This window comes from Desmodus rotundus, chromosome 6 (genome assembly GCF_022682495.2).
Source record: "Desmodus rotundus isolate HL8 chromosome 6, HLdesRot8A.1, whole genome shotgun sequence".
NCBI lineage: Eukaryota > Metazoa > Chordata > Mammalia > Chiroptera > Phyllostomidae > Desmodus > Desmodus rotundus.
Window position 1 is genome coordinate 82,739,969 of NC_071392.1, and position 23,282 is coordinate 82,763,250.

A 23,282-nucleotide genomic window follows, 5' to 3' on the forward strand; every position below is an offset into this window, starting at 1 on the left:
CTTAAAGCTTCAGTCTTCAAAAAGGAGGGTGAAGAAATGAACAGGGGAAATAAGAGTGACTTTGAGCTCTTGTAAGAAAACACAGCTAGATGAGAGAGAACTCTGAGGATTTTTCAGAGCCTGCAGAGCTCTACAAGAAACAGTAAGAGCTCAGCATCTTAAACTACACACGTGCTTCAGGAACACGGAACAACATTCACAAATACGGCTTACCAACAATTCATGAGATCATGTTTTGTGACACATAAAACAGTAATTTGTAACTTGGGGGGGGGGTACAAGACAGGATCTGAGGTAAACAGGTGAGGAGGACTAGCCAACTGCCATGCAGGAATCAGCTCAGCATGCTGGGTGTTGCTTGTCAACCACCAGCAGCATCCTTCACTGTGGGTCTGCAGGGAATCATGTAGCTGGTCCACTTATACTTCTGTTGGACCGATTAGGGAAGTCAAGTGTAAGGTTTGAAATTTGGGGGCTTATAAGATGTCAGGAGAAATCCCTCAAACATCAAGCATCTACTGAACTTGATGAGAATTTCTTCTGGGTTCAAACGTTAATGCAAAACTCCCAGGAGACTTTAAGACAAATGTATCTTTTTCTTTTCTTCTCCATTAATTTTCTGAAAATATGTTTACTTCTTATCTAGATGTCATTATTGAGGACATTCAGTTCATAAAACATTATTTCTCTTTCCCTTCACCAAAATTCTGAGGCTTTTCATTATTTTAAATCGTGACATGCATCTCAAAAATACAGGTGGTTTGAGCTCTTTTTCTAAAAAGACAAAAATGAATACATGAAAAGAGATTTAATCCCTAAATTTTAATTGTGGTCTAAAAAAAACATCCTGGCCCTGGCTGGTGTGGCTCAATGGATTGAGCGCCACCCTATGAACCAAAGAGTCGCTGGTTCAATTCCCAGTCAGGGCACATGCCTGGGTTGCAGGCCAGGTCCTCAACAAGGGGCACAAGAGAGGCAACTGCACACTGATACTTCCCTCCACCTCTTTCTCCCTCCCTTCCCCTCTCTCTAAAAGTAAACAAATAAAATCTTTAAAAAAATATCCTGTATCTTTACATTAAATGTACTAAATATTATACTTTTATTAGTAAACCAAATTATGCATAATGTTTCTCAAATCAACTAGTTCTAATTTTTAGAATTTTAAAAAACATATACATGTATATATATTTTTAGAGAGAGGGGAAGGGAGGGAGAGAAACACCAATATGAGAGAGAAACACTGATCAGTTGCCTCTCGTACACTCCCCAAACAGGACTGAATCTGCAACCTAGGCGTGTGCCCCAACAGGAATTGAACCAGTGACCTTTCGCTTTGTGGGATGACACCCAATCAACTGAGCCACACCAGTCGGGCTACAATTAGAATTTTCTGAAACAAAAAATTTAACACAATTTATTTTCTCTCTGGCTTCAAAAATTTTCCAGAAATTAGACACTTTGAACTATGTTCTTTTAAAAACATATGCTGAGAGCTTATATTTCCTATATGGAGATATTACAGTGTTGATTTTTATTTGAATTTCAACAGGTAATTAAAGGAAACCTAAATACTAAAAGTAAAGAAAAGCTGTATGCAAATACTTAAAAGTCTGAGCATGAATTAGAAGACCACTTTGGAGAAAGTGAGTTTTCACTGTTGAATTAGTAAGTAAAGGGCTGCACTGGTCACCCACAAATGATATTAAGATTGTTCTTTAATGAGGGCTGGAAAGAGGGACAGAAAGGAACTAGAACAGTTCCATGTGGCCACAGCTTCCCCCAGGCCTCGTGTCTGGCAGCAGGCAGAAGACAGCTAGACTCAGGCACAGTGGCATGAAAAAAATGATGAGAAAATTTTAAAAGGGAAGATGATCACATTAACAAAGGTAGAAGGGGAAAAAAAGGGGGAGGTGAGGCTCAAGAAGCAATCAGTGGTTGCACCCTCCCACAAATAAACAAAAATCTCCCCCTAATCACTGTCCAGCAACTTTCAGAGTTGCTTCTTAAAAGCTGCAAAAGTGCTCACTTTAAAACAAATACCTGTTTAAGTGCCAGAACAAGTGCTCTGAAATAGATCTTTCAGTTTAACTGTAAGAATAGAGAGAGAGAGAGGACCACACGGTTCTGAAGGAGAAGAGGGAGGACCACGAGGTTTTGGGGAAGAAGGGAGAGGCTCATGCAGCTTTGGAGGAGAGAACCATGTGGTTTTGGAGTGCTTCTTTTTGCCATACAGCTTAGGCAGCAGGAGAGACTTTGCCAGGAAGAAAGGGAAGAAAGGACTCTTGCTGGTGGGCCATGAGAAGGTGCCACATGGCTTTGGATTAACTGGAGATTGCGGCAGCCACACAGCTGATGGTGCCAGGAGTCTGAATCATGGACTTCTACTTCTTTTCCTGAGATACGGTACCGCGGACTGGGCACAGGGAGAGGGAAGGACTGTGCATCTGTGGGTATTCTAAAGGACTTTAGTATCTTATTGAAGACATTAAGTCATTACTCTAAGTCTGTGTAACTTTTAAATAAATAATTTCTTTCCTTTTCAAAAAAAAAATATAGAACTGTTTTCCCTGGAAGAAGTGTGCTGTGAATTCCAGGCCAAGGGACGCAGTTGAGATGCTGATTCAGGAAAGAATCAGTGGGCGTCAGCCATGGGCTCTCAGCCCCTCCCTGTGTTCCCACCTCCCCTGCCCTGCATCACACCAAGATGGCAGGGAAAGCAGCTCCCGCCAGTGGAAGAGGCTGCTGAACCCTGGGATGCTGATACCCTGGCTAGTCTAGAGCACACTCTGCCAGAATTTAGCCAAAAAGCAGGTGTCCTCCAGTTCAGAAATGCAAGCTAAATACCACACGTACCTGTGGTGCCCCCGACAGGCCGAGGCCGGGCCACCGATGGCATGTCCTCAGAATAGATCCCTCGGGCAGCAAACGGGGCTTCAGCAGATGCCTGAGGCTGCTGGGGCTCGGGAGGCACCAGCTCCGAAGACTGCAGCAAACCGGGGCCAAAACCAGGTCTGCAGGCAAAGCACACCAAGCATCAGGACCACACTGTACCCAGCTCTTGTATTTGATTAGGTGCACCCTCAGCCCCCTGGAAAAGTAAGACCTATCGGTCTACTGGCTCATTGTCCATTTTCTATCTGCTCACTGCTGAGTCTCCTGGCCTCAGGTCAGAATTAGCTGATGCTTGAAAAATCTCTGTGGGATGATGGAAGGAGAAATGCTTTCATTCACAGGTCAAAAGAAGGTGCAGTCAAGTTCTAGGGCTGGCTCACCTCCTGTGTCTGACTAAAGGGGCAGTTATCAAGCCTGGAGACGCGTTAGAATCGCCTGGGGAGCTTTTAAAAGCCCCGATGCCCACGCTGTACCCCAGGCCGGTTCAGAGTCTCCAGAGGTGGGACCCAGACACAGTCGTTTTTAAAGCTCCACTGATGATCCTGAGGTTCATGGAGGCTGAAAACCAGTGCTCGAAAGCAGGGGTTCTTCCACTTTTGGGCCTCAGAATCCCTTTACATTCACATAAAATACCAAGGATTCCCAAGCCCTTTTATTTATGTGGGTTATATCTATAGATATTTATTGTGTTTGAAATTAAAACTGAGAAATTGATAAATACTATTTTAAAAGTACATTTAAAATAGCGATATTAAATGTATTTCAGATAAATATTCTTCTTCATTACCACACCAAAACTCCACAAAGTTTTTTTAAGGGCTAGTGGCAATGTGGAATGTGAAACAATACCATCGAACTTTTCATATTCTGTCAGATTAAAACCCACTGGTCTACCTCGTACTTTGGACCCACGCCTGATTTTATGGCACGGTTATTTGGAAAATACTGGTTTACTGTGTTCTACAGACTTTCTAGATACTAAAACATTTCATTTTACGCTATTAAAAAAATCACACTCATTAATATCACCCCCGAGCTCATCCGTGGAGTCTTGAAGTACTAGGACACTGTCAAGTTCAAGGTGGTGGACGAAAGTTTCCACAACTCTGGTTTTTCACTTGACGGCTCAATTTTATCACTGGCAACAGACACTGTCAGTTGTTTTTCTTGAAGTGACAGGCCCGCCTTGGTCATTTCCGAGCCAGTGTCTGCCAGACACCCAGGTCTGGCCGACGATGCCTGCCAGTTGCTGGTTCAAGCAAAAACGTGGCGGCAGTCAGGTCAGTTCTCAACGCGCGCACCTGAACACGGCTCTTCCTTCGCAACTCCATATTCGACACAGTGCTTATATGTACTTCCTCTCTTGTCACACAGGTGCTCAAAGACTCAAGGGTTTGGGTTTAATAAAATGAATCACTTTTACTATGCCATACCATCAAGGACATGCTACCATTAAACTGGCGTGGGGTTTTTGTTTTGTTTTGTTTTGTTTTTTGGAAATGGTGATTGTGCAGTGGTGAGAATACAGTAACTCAAACAATTTGGTGCCGCTGTCTTGATTGACACTAAGGCACCGGCATTTGCACCTCACAGCAAAGGTCAACACAACGAAAAACGTCAAATAACATCTTAGTATTATTAGGAAAATAGTTTTGACCTCATATGCCCCCTGAAAGGGTCGCAAAAGGACTCTCCAGGGCTCTCAGAATCCCACTTAAGAACCAATCCCCTAAAGAAAGGCAAGAATTTAAAAAAAGATAGTCTAAGGACAATTCTTTGCAAATAGCAGTCAACCAGTAATCCACAGCTCCCCCCGCCCCCCCCCCCCCCCAGTTCAGTGACAAAGTGGCCGACTCGCCCTCCCTGCAGTGTCACTTCTGCAGAGGATCCCGGCCGCTGAAACCCAGGCCCTCCACACTCCTCGCTTTCAAGAACTGCTGCCGTTTCGGGTGCACCTCAGAGACTCATTATCTGGCATCCCTGTCCTGACAGACCTGAAGCTTAGTACCAGGTAAGTGTGCACCCTGGGGCTCACCTAACCTCACTGTATTCTCTGGACCGTCCACCCGTGAACGAGCTCCCACCTCTACTTCATGATTTCCACCTGGCCGCAGTCAGCGAGCCCCCTCCTGCCTACGTCTGCAGCCCTTTTATCCTGACGTGTGTGTTCAGGTCCTTCAGTGTGATCCACATACTCTGGATTCCTTTAACCTGGGTGACCGTAAAGCTGATTATCCAAACCAGAACACTCTGGAGAGTGGTAGTTATTAATAAGTATGCTGGACAACAGGTATAAACTGGAACTGAACCGGGTGAACCAGGTCACACAGTCCCCTGTCATTCACTTCTCCCCTGGATCACCTGAGCACCATGCGCTCCCTCTGCTTTTGTTGGTTTGGGACCACAAAGCAGTGCCTGGACAGGGGAGAGCAGTCACAGAGAAATAAAACAAGCCCCCCCTGAAAATGAGGGAGAATACAGAAAACTAATAGAAAAAAGAAAGAGGAAGCGGATAGAACATTCCTACTTCTGGGTGACTCCTGGTCATTGAAGGACAGTTGAGTATAATTTCTGAGATGGTTTTCCTGCAATTCCTTCTTTTCAATAAATCAATGGTCCACTCATGTGTAGGTCTGTTTACAGACTTCATAGTCTATCCCACTGGTCTATTTGTCTAGCTTTACAGCAACACCACACTGTCTTAATTACTTGACAGTAATTTGTAATATTTAGAATGGTCCTAACATCTTATTCTTCTTTCTTAGAGGTCTTGGATATTCTTGGTCCTCTGCATTTCCACATAAATTTTAGAATCAGCTTGTCAGTTTCCATGAATTAAAAAAGCAACAGCTACTGAGATTTTGAACAGGATTGCAATGAATCTGCTGATCACTTGAGGAGAACTAACATTTTTAAAATATTGGGTGTCCAATCCATGAACATCTTTCTTTGGAGGGCTTGAATCACTTTGGTTATATTTATTATGAGGTATGTTATATTTTCGAATGGCATTTTATATAGTATCTTTACATTTTGTTATTTTCTGCCTACTGCTCATAAACATGAATAAAACATTTCTGTAAACTGATCTCGTATCCAGCCACCCCACAATTTAACTAGCTTGCTATTTAGCCATCTTGCTAAAATTTTCTTCATTCTAACAATTTACGTATTGACATTTTGGGATTTTCTACTACAAAGTTTTATCACCTGTGAATAGTCCTGTATTATTTCTCTCTTCGAATTCCTTCATCTTTCTTCTTCTTGCCTCATTACACTGGGTAGGTTCCCCAGGGCAGTTAATAAAAGTAACATAAGCAGGCGTCTTTGTATTGCTCCTGGTCTCAGAGGAAGAACTTTTTACATTTCCCCAATAACTTTTATTACATTAGTTTGTATTTAGTTTTTGTTTGCCAAGATTGTTACCATAAATGGATGTTAAGTTTTATCAAATGCTGCATCTATTGAAATGAAAAGTTTCCTCCTTTATTCTACTCAACGTAGTGAATGACATGGATTGATTTTTTTTAAATACTAAATTGCCCTTGGACTGCTGGAATAAATCCACTTTGGTTATGATATGGTATCTTTTTGTCCATACTGCTGGATATGTTCGCTAATATTTAGTTTTGAGTTCGTTGCATCTGTCTTCGTGAGCAAAACTGGCCCTTAGTGTTTCCTTTCTTGCAATGTCCTTGGCCTTACGTTGTACTTGGCTTTAAGGTTATGCCGGTCTTGTTTTCTATTGCTCACAAGAATCTGTACGGTAACTTAGGCATCTTTTCTTCCCTTAGTGTTTGGTAAGATTCACTGTTGAAGCCACCTGGGCCCAGAGTTCTCTTTGTGAGAAGAATTTTAATTATAGTTTTAGTTTCTTTAATAGTCGTATGATTATTCAGGTTTTCCCTTTTGAGGAATTTTTCCATTTTAAATTTGTTAATAAAAATATGTTCAGAAAATGTTTTTAAAATCTGTTAAGGTCATCTTCATTTCTGTAATACTGAGCTGATAGGTCCTTTTTAATTTCTCATACTGATAATGTTAAAGATTTGATCAAGTTCTCCAAAGGGGTTTATCAATTTTATTAGCGTTTTCAAAGAACTTTCAGTTTCTTTCATCCTATTATGGCACTGATTTTCCATTTCACTGATTTCTATTCTTATTTTTATTATTCCTTCCTTCTCCTTCCTTTAGGTTTAACTGGATCTTTCTTTAACATCTTGAAATGGAGGCTTAAATGATTAATTTTCAGCCATTTTTTTCTTTTCAAATATATGCATTTAAGAGATCAAATTCCTCCTAAACATGGCTTTCAATGCATCCCACAACTTTTGATATGTTGTATTTTCATTACTCATTTCAAGATACATTTTAATTTCCAATCTGATATCTTCAGCGTACCATAGTTACTTAGAAAAGGTACTCATTAATATGCAAACATATAGGGACTTTCTAGTTCTCTTTTATTATTGATTTCTAACTCCATTTTACTGTACTCGGCAAATATACTCTGAGTGATTTTGATTCTTTGAAATTTGTTATGAGTTGTCATGGCCCAGCAAATGGTAAAAATTTTTTAAATCTTATACTTTAAAAGTATACGTATTCTGTGGTTATTGAGTCATGTTCTATCTGTGTCAAGTAGGTCAAATTGATTAATCATGTTGGTCACATTTCCTACATCCTTTCTATATTCTCCTGTCTCTTGTAAGCCAAGTGTCGTTTTTCAAATCCAACTTTGACACCTATGCCAGGCTGTGTGCGTCTGTCTGTGTGTTCGACCTCATACAAAACAATAAAGGGTAATGGGAGGCCTAATATGATACCATCTTCCTGTGAAGGAGAATCACATTCGTTTCAGCCAGGCAGCTGGAAGGACGCACAATGTCTGGTCCCCTCAACCAATCAGGGCCTGAGATCATGTGAAGCTGAGTTTTAGTTCTTGTAGGGACCTATCTACTTTCCATTAACCCTGACTCCAAGGACCCCTAAGGGTCTGAGCCCAAACCATTGGGTGTTTACAGGGACCTCCCCTCCTAGTCCCCCCAGCCCCCTAAGCCTGTCAAAAGCTTTGCTCAGCTTCTCAGCCGCCTCCTCCAATGTCGGCCGGTGCCCCTGGGAGAGATCGGCCCCGAAGGCTGGGCCACCTCTCTGGATTTGCTAAATCTCGGCCCCATACCACTTCCCTGTCCTGTTAGCTCTCTGGGTTTTGTATTTTTATTTTAAAACCTTGTCTAACTTTTCCAGTTGTCCTCTGCAAACTACCTAGTCTGGCATCACTGTTTGCAGAACTTCAATTCTAACTTTTTTCTCCTCTTCTGGTTAGATTGAGAAAATGCAACTCAGAGTTTTGCATCTGCTCACATTAGCTACAAAAATGAGTTAGAGAACTGAATGTTTTAAAAAACAGCCTACATGAGGAAGTCCTAATACATTTTCTCCTGAAAACTTTACCTTGGCAATGGGCCTGCTGGGGGCGTCATCCCATAGTCTTCGTATCTCTGGAAGAAATCCAAAGGAAGATGAAGATTAACAGTCAGTGCTTATTAGAAGGTGACAACAGCAAACTTACAGATTTAGGTTTATGGGATCAACTTTCAAGAGAATTATTTTCTCATAAAAAGTTAGCATGCTTTGGGGGCACTCTGCCATCAAGTAATGCCAGGAGTTTGTTTGGAGAACTGGGCTCCCAGACTTTAAAAAACACACAACTTATTTCTAGACCTTTCTGTCTCTAGTAAAATTATAAATAACAGGATTTCTGTGCCTGCTCTTCCTTACAGGCTCATTCTCTATAAACCTGGATCTTCTGCTAAAAAGGCAGATGGGAGTGGCCCACTTTTATGACAAGTGACTCTATCAACCTCGGCCACAATAGTTGCCTGATTTAATGGGTGCCCAGTAGCAATTCAAATACACTGAAGAAACTCAACGATGCAAATGCTGAAGCATGTTATAAAACGAGAAAGAATATAAAGAACCAGCAATCAGGCCCTTAAACATGAAGTGAGCACTTTCGGATTCTGGCCGTCTTCTCGTTTCCAGGAGGCCCAGCCCTGCAACTTGCTCTGAAATTCTGTAGGATGCCTCCATATCCTTCAATCAGCTCTTTCCTGGAGCTAATGCGAGCTAACCAAGGGCTCTTTGACTAAAACCATACAGCCTCAGCTTTGAAGAAACATGTGCACATCTACACATATCTGTGTTGCATTCCTCATGAGATCAACATACCCTAACCCCAACACACACAATCCTCCTATCTCAACATTTCAACAACTGTGAATCATTGTTTTAGAATCCAGTCATTTAGCACAACAGCAACTCTGGACAGAGTCCCCCCAACTCCAGTCAGTTTGAACCAATTGCTTATCCAGGATCAGGAGCTCCAAGTTCAGTTACTAAGTCAGCCTTGTTTCCGAACCTGCTCTAATATTAGACCTTTTTTTCTTTTTTCAAGCTGCCATTCACCGAATTAGTATTTGGTAGTAGGCGCGGTGTGAGCACGAGCTCAGGCCCACCGGAACACCAGAACAAGGCTCACTCCCACTGTTTTGCAGATGAAACCGACTCACAAAGAAGTGAAGTGATTTCCTCCAAACTTGTCTTTCTGACTCCAAATACCACGTTTCTAACTACCTACCATACCGCATTGCCCGTGGCTCCCAACACCGAACTTTCATCCTTAGTTCCATTTCTATTGTCTTGAAAATGTACATGCTCTGGAGTCAGACAGAATGGCCAAGCTACTCAGCCCCCCTGGGTGGGCCTGTTTCCTTACAGCATGGACAGAACAAGCTCCACACCTCACACAGCTCCAAAGGCATTATTAGGTATGAAGCTGTGATGGCGCTCCTTCACCTCCTGACCCTCCCTGTTCCCATCCCCTTGGCAGAGAGAGAGAGACCACAATGCTGTAGAGTTCCCCAACTGAGATAAAATAGGCCAAGGGGGGTGTGGAAGAAGAGAGGAATACAAGGAAAAGAAGCTTCAATTGTCTTTCTAAATAATTAAAGGGAAATCTGAGAATGGGAAGGGATTATTCAGTAGAGTTTGAATTTTTAAAACATATTCATGGGCAAAACAAAACAAAAAAGATCAAGGCTTAGCAGATTACCTGTCAGGATTTCAGGGCGTCTGATACGAGATAAACTAAAAGGAAAACAGTGAAGAACAGCTGCCCATTCTGTGTTTTATTATTGTAGTGCTGGGCATTTCAACTCTATTGTAGTCAGAAAAGGTTATTTTTCTAGACACTGTGTGCCCCAGTGAAAAAGTTTTTGTTAAAAAATGCCGCAGACAGAATGGTGTACATTCATCACTTCAAACAGGTCTCACCTGTATAAAAGTTTGAGGGACAAAATAGAATTTGAAAGTTTTGATCAGCTAGGTCAACCCAAGTCACATTTTAACGTATCCCTTCTTTTGAAGAACCATCTAACAGAGCAAGAGAGGTAAGCCAAACGGTTAATGGGTCTAGCATGAGCCTGCTTGTAAATGTCTTACCTGGGTACCCACACCTGCTACTGAACAGTCCAGGGAGGTTAACTCTTCTCAGAGAGGCAGAGATACTACCTAACGAGCAATCTGACTCGCTAATGCATAACTAAACCCTTATGGGGGCAGAAAGGAGCAAAAACATCACCAGATGGTAAGTCAAGGTTAACTGAAGGCACCTTGAAACCCACACTCCTGAGAACCAAGATGGCGGCGTAGGTAGATACACTGCGCCTCCTCGCACAACCAGAACTGACGGAAAATCGAACAGCAAGGAAGTCCGACACCAAGGAAATAAAAAATAAACATTCATCCAGACCGGTAGGAGGGGTGGAGACGGGCAGCCGGGGCAGAGAGGACTCGCGTGGCCGTGGCGGGACCGAGACTGGCGGAGTGTGGGACCAACAGGACAGGCAGTGACCACTAGCAGACCCTGCAGCCCCACATTCGCGCAGGTAAACCGAGAGGGCCAGACTCAGAGTGGCAGAGAACAGGGCAGGCAGAGCTGCAGGTAGCACCCCGCGGCCCCACATTCGCGCACAGATAAACCGGACAAAGGGCGGGAAGTGAAACACACCACGCAACCCAGGGCTCCAGCTCAGGGAAATAAAGCCTCGAACCTCTGATTGAAAACGCCCCAGAGGGGTTGGGGTGGCAGCAGGAGAAACTCCCAGCCTCACAGGAGAGGTCGTTGGAGAGACCCATAGGGGCCTAGGGCGTACACAAGCCCACCCACTCGGGAACCAGCACCAGAGGAGCCCAGTTTGATTGTGGGTAGCGGAGTGAAAGATTGGAGTCTGGTGGAGAGTGAGGCGGGCGCCATTGCTCCCTCTCGGTCCCTCCCCCACCTACAGCGTCACAGCGCAGCCACCAGCATTACCCCGCCCTAGTGAACACCTAAGGCTCCGCCCCTTTAAGTAACAGACCCGCCAAGACAAAAAAAAAGGCCCAAATGACAGAACACTTCAAAGCTCCAGAAAAAATACAACTAAGCTACGAAGAGATAGCCAACCTATCGGATGCACAGTTCAAAACACTGGTTATCAAGATGCTCACAGAATTGGTTGAATTTGTTCGAAAACTAGATGAAAAAATGAAGCCTATGCTAAGAGAAATAAAGGAAAATGTACAGAGAACCAATAGTGATGCTGGAAGGAAACTGGGACTCAAATCAACGGTGTGGACCAGAAGGAAGAAACAAACATCCAACCAGAAAAGAATGAAGAAACAAGAATTCGGAAAAATGAGGAGAGGCTTAGGAACCTCCAGGACATCTTGAAACGTTCCAACATCCGAATTATAGGGGTGCCAGAAGGAGAAGAGGAAGAACAAAAAATTGAAAACTTATTTGAACAAGTAATGAAGGAGAACTTCCCTCATCTGGCAAAGGAAATAGACTTCCAGGAAGTCCAGGAAGCTCAGAGTCCCAAAGAAGCTGGACCCAAGGAGGAACACGCCAAGGCACATCATAATTACATTACCCAAGATTAAACGCAAGGACCTACATCCAAGATTACTGTATCCAGCAAAGCTATCATTTAGAATGGAAGGGAAGATAAAGTGCTTCTCAGATAAGGCCAAGTTAAAGAAGTTCATCATCACCAAGCCCTTATTATATGAAATGGTAAAGGGAGTTACCTAAGAAAGAGAAGATCAAAAATAGGAACAGTAAAAATGACAGCAAACTCACAGTTATTAACGACCACACCTAAAACAAAAACAAGAGCAAACTAGGCAAACAACTAGAACAGGAACAGAATCATAGAGATGGAGATCACATGGAGGGTTTTCAATAGGGGAGGGGGAGAGGCGGGGAAAGGTACAGAGAATAAGTAGCATAGATGATAGGTGGAAAATAGACAGGGGGAGGGTAAGAATAGTGTATGAAATGTAGAAGCCAAAGAACTTATAAGAATGACCCATGGACATGAACTATAGGGAGGGAATGTGGGAGGGAGGGGGTGGGTAGGATGGAGTGGAGTGGGGGGTGGGGAATGGGACAACTGTAATAGCGTAATCAATAAATATATTAAAAAAAAAGAAAGAAAGAAACCCACACTCCTGTAGTTTCGGGTGTGGTCAGAAGCAGCCAACAAAGGGTGACCAGGCTCCTCCTGGCAACAAACAGCATCTTCATGACCAGTTTATAAACATGTTGAAGTTGTACTGGATATGCACAGATACGACCAATGATTCTCATTTTCTACTACATCAAACTGCTATCACTCTCATCAAAATACATAAGGGTAACATCCACAATGAGAAAACCATCTAGTAAGAACATTTATAAAAATCGTGCTACAGGCTGAAATTCTTAGGTGAGGTGGTACATTAAGGCATTAGCACGGAACCGTTCATCTCCAACACCTATGAACCAATCTGTGAAAGACTGCTGCTAAAATTCGTCAGCAAAAACCATATAGGTAAACGGAGCAGGATCATGTCATAAGCTGAGAAAAGTGGTGGCCAAGGCAAAAAAAAAAAAAAAAAAAAAAAAAAAAAAAAGGCCCAAATGACAGAACACTTCAAAGCTCCAGAAAAAATACAACTAAGCTACGAAGAGATAGCCAACCTATCGGATGCACAGTTCAAAGCACTAGTTATCAATATGCTCACAGACTTGGTTGAATCTATTCGAAAAACAGATGAAAAAATGAAGCCTATGCTAAGAGAAACAAAGGAAGATGTACAGGGAACCAATAGTGATGCGAAGGAAACTGGGACTCAAATCAACGGTGTGGACCAGAAGGAAGAAACAAACATCCAACCAGAAAAGAATGAAGAAACAAGAACTTGGAAAAATGAGGAGAGGCTTAGGAACCTCCCGGACGCCTTGAAACGTTCCAACACCCGAATTATAGGGGTGCCACAAGGAGAAGAGGAAGAACAAAAAATTGAAAACTTACTTGAACAAATAATGAAGGAGAACTTCCCTAATCTGGCAAAGGAAATAGAATTCTGGGAAGTCCAGGAAGTTCAGAGAGTCCCAAAGAAGCTGGACCCAAGGAGGAACACGCCAAGGCACATCATAATTACATTACCCAAGATTAAACGCAAGGACCTACATCCAAGATTACTGTATCCAGCAAAGCTATCACTTAGAATGGAAGGGAAGATAAAGTGCTTCTCAGATAAGGCCAAGTTAAAGAAGTTCATCATCACCAAGCCCTTATTATATGAAATGTTAAAGGGAGTTACCTAAGAAAAAGAAGATCAAAAATAGGAACAGTAAAAATGACAGCAAACTCACAGTTATTAACGGCCACACATAAAACAAAAATGAGAGCAAACTAGGCAAACAACTAGAACATGAGGGTTGTCATTAAGGGAGTGATAGGGGGAGAGGGGGGAAAAGGTACAGAGAATAAGTAGCATAGATGATAGGTGGAAAATAGACAGGGGGAGGGTAAAAATAGTGTAGGAAATGTAGAAGCCAAAGAACTTATAAATATGACCTATGGACATGAACTATAGGGGGGGAATGTGGGAGGGAGGGGGGGTGGGCAGGATGGAGTGGAGTGGGGGGGGAAATGGGACAACTGTAATAGCATAATCAATAAATATATTTTAAAAAAAAAGAAAATATCAGAGGGATCACTATGTAGAGTATGTGACTGTCCAACCACTATGCTGTACACCTGTCACCGATACAAGGCCTCCCATCACCCAGAGGACTCATCTTGTGTTGGCTTCTCAGTGCATTGGCCTGATCAACACCAATAAACAGCATTTTACTCATCAGCCACCACCCCGACATCCTAGATTCAAGACCAGAGGCAGGGAGACAATAGGAAGTTCTTCCCATAATCCTGATTGGAGACGGTGGCAGCTCCCACTGGCGTTTAACCCAGTGAAAGGACTTCGAGGGGAAGAATCCACAAAGCTCCAAACTAGAGAATGCTGGAAGGCCCATACTTACACTGCACGGGTTGTTGGCCGTCTGAGCTGGGCTGTAGAAGGACCCCCACTGGGTGGCTCGTCTCTCTTCCCGGGAAGGGGTGCTGTTCACAGGCAGGCCGGCTGGGACCCCAGAGCCTGCAGCTGCAGCACTGGGGGGCTGGCTGCTGGGGGCCACCAGGGCAAAAGCATCGTCCAGGAGGGAGTGCATGGTCTGGCGTGCCTCCTCGATGGACGGCTGGGGCGGGACGTACTGGGGGGCCGGGAAGGGCAGGCCTGGGTAGCGGCCCAGCTCAGCAGAAGACGGCGTCTGCGCATCTGCTGGGAGGTCGGGGTCGGACTAGAGCGAGGAAACAGCAAGGGAGAGGAGGATCAGACATGAGTGTCGTGGCAACCTGAAAACAAAGCTCTCTCTAGGGCCAGCATGGAATTGAACGATTTTCACCAGCATGGAGGGAAAGGTTTCCCATAAGAATTTTTAAGATGACAGCCGAGGAAAGTGTGTTAGCTCTCAAGGGTGCAAAAAAAGTCTGAATTGGGAATAAAGGTAAAAAAGAAAAACAGTCAACAATCATTTGTCTGGCAAAACTCATGCAACTATGTGAAATGCACTTCAGTACCTGGAAGCACACGTTTTTATTGAAGGCCCCTAAGGAACCAAAACTAGCATCTCAGAGTCTGCTTACTACAATGCCTAGTCAACTTTCTACAGATGCAGAACCCCAAAACTAAAGAAGTCCACTGACCATTAACGGTAGGAAAAAACAGTCCTACACACCCCCAAGGAGTTCGAAGTCGCCACCTCATTTCAACTGTGTGTGTAAATAATGTTGATGCCTATTCTGGCACCAGTTTACAACAATAAATAGTAATTATTTATCTGGAAACTGTCTTTAAAATGGAGGCATCTCTGGATAACATGACTCAGCAAGCAAAAAAGGTTTAAATTATCTCTCGTACCCACTGTCTAAGAGGCAAGGGTGTAAGTAACAGGGTTGTGGTTTTTTTTTTTAATCTTATCTTCTGATACTTCCTTATGAGCAAATGTTGCCATTACACACAGTTCAATAAACCATCAGAGACAAAGCAGGGACCAACAGAGAAAGAGGCCGTTCTTGGCAGCTCCAGACACCCAAACGTCCTGGTCACGCCAATGGACGCTGAAGAAAGAAGAGGTTCTGCAGGACGGGCTGGAGCCCCCCGGCCCTCTGTGAGGGAGGGAAGACGTCTTTTATCCACAATGCTCTGCTCGCCCTGCTGGTCTGCGGTTGAGCTCACCTGGCTGGGTCACCCTGCTGAAGGGCCCAAGGGAGACATTCCTGAATCTGTTTAGATCCGTGAGTCTCTCACCGAGAAAAACATATTCCACAGGCACATCCTTACTCTCGGCCAACGGTCTGGAAAACGCTTCCTAATGACTACGGCCTGTCCAAGAAATGATCAGGTATTATCCGCACCAGCGCCAAATGCTTCAGGACAGCAGCTGCTTCCCTCCGAACAGGGAGAAAACCGTTCTACAACCTGGCAAACCCACAAACAGCCCACGGACCTGTTTTTCTTGGCCCACACAGAGTTTTTAAAAACATACTTAGCCACTAACGGTAAAAATCTGAAAATGCCATATTAAAACTCAGATTTCTGGACTCTTCTGGCAGAATCTGAGGCTCCGATCGCCCACCTGAGATGCGGCAGGTGCTTCCCCTCCCCCGGTCCTGTACATCTGTTCTGCCACGACTGCGACATCCCAGTAAAGGTTCTGCTAAGGGACATGTGTCATCTAGGAAATCCAAGTAAGGATTCTGGGCCCCAGAGGGGACCCTGGTTTGTGACACAGCATTGAATAAACTCTGTGTTCCTTTTCTCTTGAGGTGGACGGAAGGTCCACAGGCGAGCCCTTCCCCCACTATTGGTTTTCCTCGAGGTGCAGCTGGTTCAGAAATGTGTGGTCAGCAGTGTGCCACCAGCCAACAGTTCCTGGTGGAAAAACAGAAAAGCGTGTCTGGGAGCACGTCCTACTGCTAAGTAAGAGGGTCTCTCCCGAGACAGAAGTGATGTTCCCGGTGGTGGTTCCCGTAGCTGACAAGGTAGCTGCATTACAAGGAAGCGGGTCGTGTGGCCACATACACGGCCACAAGCCCACACTGGGATTCCACAGGGGGGTGGGAGGAATCTTCCACCACCCAGGATGAGTGCAGAGCTATAGCCACCACCATTCTCACCCTCTGGGGCCCTACCTTTAGAGAAGCTTTCACTTTTACTAACAAGCGACGTGTGCTCTGAAGGTGGGAAGGAAAGTTCCTGTGGGTGCCCACTGGCCCCAGGAGTCTTGCCAAATAGGCCCAGAGCCACGCAACCATGATGTTGGAGCCTCCTGCCCTTTCTCCTTGTTGCCTCATTTTACATGTGAGACTCTCAGAACCTGCAGCCCAAGATAGGCTGTCTCCAAGTTCTGCATCTCAGCACCTAGCCCAGCACTCCACGTGCAGGTGGTACTTCACAAAAAATGAATACCGGCCAGCTACAAAAGTGGCTACTTCTCCGAGAGTGCCCAGGTGGAATCTGAATTCCAGTCTCCCGAATCGCGGTCTGATAACTCTGTTATACTGAGTCTGTTTCCTTTGCATAAATACATGTGCATCTATCATTCTTCAGAAACATCTATGAGCTGCTTTTTTTTTTTTTTTTTTTTTTAACCTTCGGTCACCAGAGACGATGTACTCTGGGGCCTCTTTTGTGGGCATTATAAGAGTGATCACACACCCTCATTGGCCCAGGACAATCTCGGTTTATGCCTGTGGTCCCAGGACAATAATTGTTTCCTTTCACTCTCCCAACAGTCCGGCTTGAATGATGAATTGCATCAGGGGTTGACAAACTTATTCCGGAAAGGGTCAGACAGCAAGTATTTTAGGCTTTCTGAATCATACAGTGTCTGCTGCAACTAACTCAACTCTGCCCTGGTTGCAAGAGCAGCCACAGATAACATGCAAATGAATGGGCATGGCTGTGTTCCAATAAAGCTTTATTTACAAAAACAGGCAGCTGACTGGACATGGCCTGAGGGCCATTGTTTGCCTAGGCCAGAGTTGTAACAGTAACCTTAGTTATAAGGAATCCAGGATTATCTTTTTCACTTTAGGAGAACAGAGCTCTCAAGGAGATGATATTTTGAGGGAGAAAGTGAAAAAAATTAAGATAAGTAAAAAGCACACATGTCTAGGTGAGTTTTGAGAAAGGCATCATCTTTGAAAATAGGTGCTTTCAGAATTTTTAGGGAGAGAAAGTAAGTCCACTGAGGAAGATTTTCCTTTTAGTAAATCTTTGGGAAAAACAGCCATTGGAGATGAGGTGGCGAACTCTAGGGAAGGGCTTCTTTATATTAGCTAAAGGAGAAACCTCTGTGTTTTCTGGAAGAAAAAAAGAAAGGCAAGGAGAAAAAAGACGGCCTGGGCCACCAGGAAAGAGGCCTGATTAGAGTCCTGGAGGAAGGCAAGAGGGAGAGAAGAAGGGAGGACAGGTCATTCCCTGCACGCGCTCCATGGCACTGGGCGAGGGCACTAAAAACAAACAAACAAACAAAAAGAAACCAGGGACTGAAAATGCTCCCCTGCAAACTCTTTTGAGAGAATGAGCCCTGCTGGTTTGGAAAGCAGAGGCAGGGAGAATACTCCCCCTTCCTCTGTTTGGTGGTCTCACAGCCGGACTCTCCTGGGGAGCCAAGGGGACTGCCCTCCCCAAGATCAAACCAAATACTGCAGATGCCCAGACAAGCGCCCGTCCAACACGGTGGCACAAGGGCGCCACCTACTGTAAGAACGGCCAGCGATGGCTCTGGACCTCAGGGATTCAGTCCCAGGGCGCAGAAACTCCATTCAGCCTCCTGAGGAGCAAAGGAGACTGTTGACCACCAGCTCCCTGGACTCGCTCCAGTCCTCAGGGCAGAGATGAGCGGCTCGGTCAGCCTTGAGGGCTCCAGAAATACATAACCTCCCAAGGAAAGGGCTAGTTCTTTCAGATGCTCATGTTTCCACCATAGTTGATGTTTGGCACGTTTTATAATTATATTTAGTGTCTGGTATTGTAAGTTATTAGTACAATCTAGGAGACAAAGCAAAAAATGCAAATATAGGGCCGGCTGCATAAGCTCTACCTAATGGGACCACGTACCCCTTCTCTGAGGTGGTGCCGTTGCTTATGGCCGTCTAAACAAGGATTGCCATGGGGGCGGGCCTCCAGGCAGCAAGGGGTGTCTGTCCAATGCAAGGAGACAGGGCCACACCCCAGTGCCAGGCTGCAGGGGTCCACATCTGGCGCTCCCTGTCTCGGGGCCTTTGTGTGGGTACTTCCCACGGCCCCAGCCCCTCGGGGGAGGCTGGCCCTTCCTCCCCTACTCAATGGGGCCTGTGTGCGCCTCACTGCTATCAGCGTCTGCCTTTTACACTTCAAGCAACTGGGTCTGTGCCCTTTCTGTTTGAAAGAATGCTTAATTCCCTGTTTCTTAACTTGCAGTAAGCTCTTTCTCCCAGTAAAATAAAATATACATATTATTAGCAAATACACTACCTCCTTAGCACTCCAGAAACAGAAGGGAGGGGGGGGGGACAAAACCCTAAATATCGCTCCAATCACCACGAAACCCTGACCGGGGGGTTAAAAAAACAAAATAACACCTTCCGATGGTTTTCTCTGTGTTCTAATTAACCTTGAGAAGTGCCCATGCTAAACCCTAGGAGGAGAAGGCTCACATACAGAAAGGAAAAACGTGAGGTATGTTACCCAAGGGCTCACCCAGCAGCCCCCTAGCTTATATGACTTAAGTCCCCTCTCCATTCCCCACACACCTCCCACCCAGCCTGGCAGCGCCCTACAGAGCAGCATTCTTCCCTCCCAAAGAGCCACCCCACTCCGACTCCAGGGGGAAGGGGCAGCGTTACGCACTGGGCAACCAATGTAGGCAGAGTTGTGGACGCCAGGGGGCCTTTTGTAAGTGCCGTCGCTGTCTGTGGTGATGAGCCTGTCCTTCTCAGCATCTCCGGGGCACCCGTTGACCTGTTGTTTCCGGCGTGGTTTAGGAGAACGTTTGATCCGCGAGCTGCCAGGGGGGGAAAAAAAGAGGTTCCCTACATAGGAAATAACCCTTCCAGCCACTGGTTTATCAACTCCACACTAAGCATTTTCTGAGCACCCATGATGTGCTGGCCGCTGGAGTAAACAGCCCTCAGGATAAAAACAATGTGGAAGGCACAGTCTCAGTGCCGAGGAAGCTCGCTGTCTACCTGGGCAGACTATAGGAAGACACAAGGAGCAACAGAGGGGAGCTGAGGCAGTATATGCTCGTGCGTGATGTTAGTCACACAGACACAGAGACACAGGCACGGTCAGTGTGAGCCACCGATGCATCGCTGGCTACACGGGGCCTGAGCTGGGTATTGAAGAGCAAATAGCAGCTATAGACGGGGAGGGATGTGGGGAGAAGGTGACCACACCAAGGGCCAGAAATGGAAATGCAGGTGAAGGCTACGTGGCGGACAGGTGGGCCCTGCCCATTACAGGGGCACAGGTCACACATGGAACCAGCACGGGTTCTGAGCAGAGAAAACATAACCGAGAGTAGTGTTTAAGAAAATGCATGTGTTAGGGGGCAGGAGCCTGGGAGGCAAAGAGGACAGTGAGACCCAAAACTGTGAGTGTGACTGTGGGACAGGAAATGAGACATACACCTGCACTGACCTGAGTGACCAGCCTGGGAAGTGAGGATACTGGGGGTGAGCCGGCTGAGAGGAGATGGGGGTGCCCAGGAAGCTGGGGAGAGGCAGGAGAGCTGGGAGGGAAGGGTGGCCAGCATTTCAGAATGCTGCCTTCCAGGGGACATTACCCCAGGAAAACACTCTGAGGCCAGGAGGTCCAGGCAGGAGGATGAAAGCAGCCCTTCTGCACACAGATGGCCGCCCGTGCAGGGTCAAAGTCACCCCACTAGTTTACACCGCCTTTCCCTGTAGAGACCTCTTTGCCTCATTTTCAGACACCTTTCCCTTAAAAATGGGCGGGCTCTCCTACTGCAGCCCTGACAGCAGAGGCCACCCTGCTCTGCCCTGGGGCCTCACCTCTTCCTGGGCTCTATGAACACCGAGGGCACGCTGGCCGTGGGGTCCAGGATCTTGTCGATCTGCATCTGCGCCCTGCGGTACACCCGGTGTCGCTCCCGCGTGTCGCCCGACGACAGGTCATCCACCACCGGGAACTCGTAGTGGCCACGGCGCTTGGCACGGAGCCGGATCTTGTTGCGGTGGTGCTCAATCTCCGACTTGTGTCGCAGCGCCGTCTGAATCTGAGGGGGTGAGAGGGGGGACCCAGATCAAAGGGATGCACCTGAAGGTCTCGGAGACCCAGGCTCAGAGAGCATTTTGGGAAGGCCTGCCTGCTACGTTCCCTGCCCTCTGGACGGCTGCCCTAAGCTCCCACGAGGCCCCAAAGGGGATGACATGGGCAGGCACACCCACACGGGGTGTAGGGGACCTGCCCTAGGTGCTGTAACTCCAAACTCGCCAGGTTTATGGGAGGGGGAAGCTGTGGTACCCGCTCTCAAAGCCAGCAAAGATAACTCAAACCTGGGAGACAGGCCATGACAACTTGGACGATACTGAGGGTCACTAATGACTAATATAAAATGCCCTGAGAAAAAGAACACATATTTTCCACACCCAATAATCACTACTTCAGAGGCTTTTAAATTAAGGCAGGTTCAAAGAGGTTACGTGCATCACACAGCAGAATGTACATTTACTGATAATCATCTGCTGTCACCCAAACAAGACCTCTGACACGTCACCCAACCCACGTGTACAGAAGCATGTCACCCCTGGCTCAGTGGGGCCTGAGCCAGGTGTTGAAGAGCGTGTAGGATCCAAAGAGGGGGAGGGGATGGGGAGGGGATGGGGAGAGGCTGTGCGATGCAGGTACAACCCAGTGGAGGGCCAGGAGCAGGAAAGTGGGTGAACGCTTGGGGGCAGCGAGGTGACCGGATGCAGTGGCCGGTCCGCTGTGCTGTGGTACAGTGCAGACTGGGAGTCTGACTGGGAGGAGAGAGCAGGACCGCCGGCCAAGATGAAATGGAACGTTCCTGGCTGTGCCACAGTTTGGAGACTGTTTGAAAAGGAGAGTCGGTTGCATGAGGTTCTCGGTAACTTAGCAGCAGGAGAATTAAGAAAACCCCTCTTACTCTATCGGGATCTAATTGTTCTTTGAAATATATGCAGTACTCACAGGAGGACCTGGATATGCTAGGAATTTGCACCAGAACCTCCTGCTAAGAAAATATTTCAATTTAGTCCTGACCAGTGTGGCTCAGTTGGTTGGGCGTCATCCCACAAAGCAAAGGTCATCGGTTCAATTCCAGTCGGGTCACACGCCTGGGTCTGGGTCCCAATCCCAGTTGGGATGCATACAAAATGCAACCAATCAATGTTTCTCTCTCCCTCTTTGTCCCTCCCTTCCCCTTTTTCTAAAAATAAATAAATAAAATCTTTTTTTAAAAAGAAAATAGTTAATTCTACTTTATTTTTAAATTTCAACTTAGATGTATAAAGGATATAGGTCAGGGCAACAATATTAATAATGCTCTAGTTTTTAGTTGGGTTTTGAGTTCATTATTTATGCTTTATAACTAACCTATATTACCTATAGACACACGTATGCATCAAATGCTACCTTTAAAAAGGCAGAAGAAGAAATGGACATGTATGCTATTGAGTTGGGGCCACAGGCCTGGTGAGCACATTCACCTCCTTCTTTCACCAGGTGGAGGACCCACTCCAGGGTGTTTACACAAGGCAGGTACAGAGCACACGCAACAAGAGACTGACGGAGACAGGTCCAGGCTAGGACCAAGCCATGCAGTACTGGGCTCCTGAGTCCTGGCGAGAAGGGACAGCACTCACCTCCCTGAACCTATGGCACAGGCACTGTGGTCACTTCCTTGGCAAGGAGCCAGGGTGGCTAGGAGAAACTCTAACAACTCTTGTTAAGACTTCGGTAAGATCCCTACAAAGTGGGGCTGGGGCTCAACTGCACCAATTTCTGATGACTTCGACCTGGCGGAACTCGAACAGCAGCAGGTGTTTCTTAGAGGCAGGACACTGACAGGCATGAAGCTGCCTTATGTGCATTCCTGAATGGCAGTCACTCCACTCGTTGTCCAGCCCAGGTCAAATCTCACAAGTTCAAGTTAACAGGGACCTGGCCTGGCCTTCTGGTTCCCAACGTCTTAGGAGGGAAGCAGATCCAACTCACTCTTCCAGGATTTACTGGAAGAGGGTTTTGCTGGGAATTATCTAGATCTTTGGAGCCAGGGCAGATCTGTGAGGCATCACAAAGTCTACTATGGTTCCAAGCCCACCCCAGGTTCAGTGATTCACTAGGGAAACTCACGGGACTCAGCCTTTAGTCCCAGTTATCACAGCAAAAGGATGCAAAGCAAAATCAGTGAAGGGAAACCAGGCATGAGCTTCCCAGAGTGCTCTCCCAGTGGGATCACACAGGATGTGCTTAATCCTCCAGCAACAACACGTGTGAAATGCTGTCCACCAGGGAGGCTGGCCAGAGACTCAATGCCCAGGGTTTTCATGGGGGCTGGTCACGAAGGCACCCTCTGCCTGGCCTGTACCAAAATTCCAAACTCTCAGAAGGAAAGCAGATAATCAGCATAAATCATACTGTCTGCACAGATTCAGCACAGTGAGTCACTCTGTTCTGCAAATGATGGGAATCTTTTAGAAATTCAAGTTCCCCAAACCAGCCACAGGGCAAAGTGGGACTTCTAAGGGTAGCAGTCTCGGGTCTCTTTTCTGCTCATCTGCCAGTGCACCTAACAGTGTCCCTGAACAGTATCTGAGCTATAAAAACAAAAGGGGGGGCATAATTTTAAATTTGAAATTAAAAATACCTGTCAGCAGCTCATACCTTTTGCAATCTTTTGACACTTTAACTTTCACTCATTT

At 45.9% G+C, this 23,282-nt stretch overlaps 2 protein-coding genes across 2 annotated transcripts in view; one reads left to right on the forward strand and one right to left on the reverse strand.

Moving 5' to 3' along the window:
- FMC1 (formation of mitochondrial complex V assembly factor 1 homolog) overlaps positions 1 to 23,282 on the forward strand; it is a 394,222-nt gene that overhangs the window by 32,857 nt on the left and 338,083 nt on the right. The gene's annotated exons all lie outside the window — the stretch shown is intronic.
- KIAA1549 (KIAA1549 ortholog) overlaps positions 1 to 23,282 on the reverse strand; it is a 133,828-nt gene that overhangs the window by 12,631 nt on the left and 97,915 nt on the right. Inside the window, exons 16-20 of the mRNA XM_053927387.1 lie at positions 20,391 to 20,614; positions 19,225 to 19,378; positions 14,309 to 14,626; positions 8,350 to 8,396; positions 2,857 to 3,014 (exon numbers count right to left, since the gene is read on the reverse strand). Of these exons, the coding sequence (XP_053783362.1) occupies positions 2,857 to 3,014; positions 8,350 to 8,396; positions 14,309 to 14,626; positions 19,225 to 19,378; positions 20,391 to 20,614 (901 nt within the window). The remainder of the gene's footprint in view (positions 1 to 2,856; positions 3,015 to 8,349; positions 8,397 to 14,308; positions 14,627 to 19,224; positions 19,379 to 20,390; positions 20,615 to 23,282) is intronic.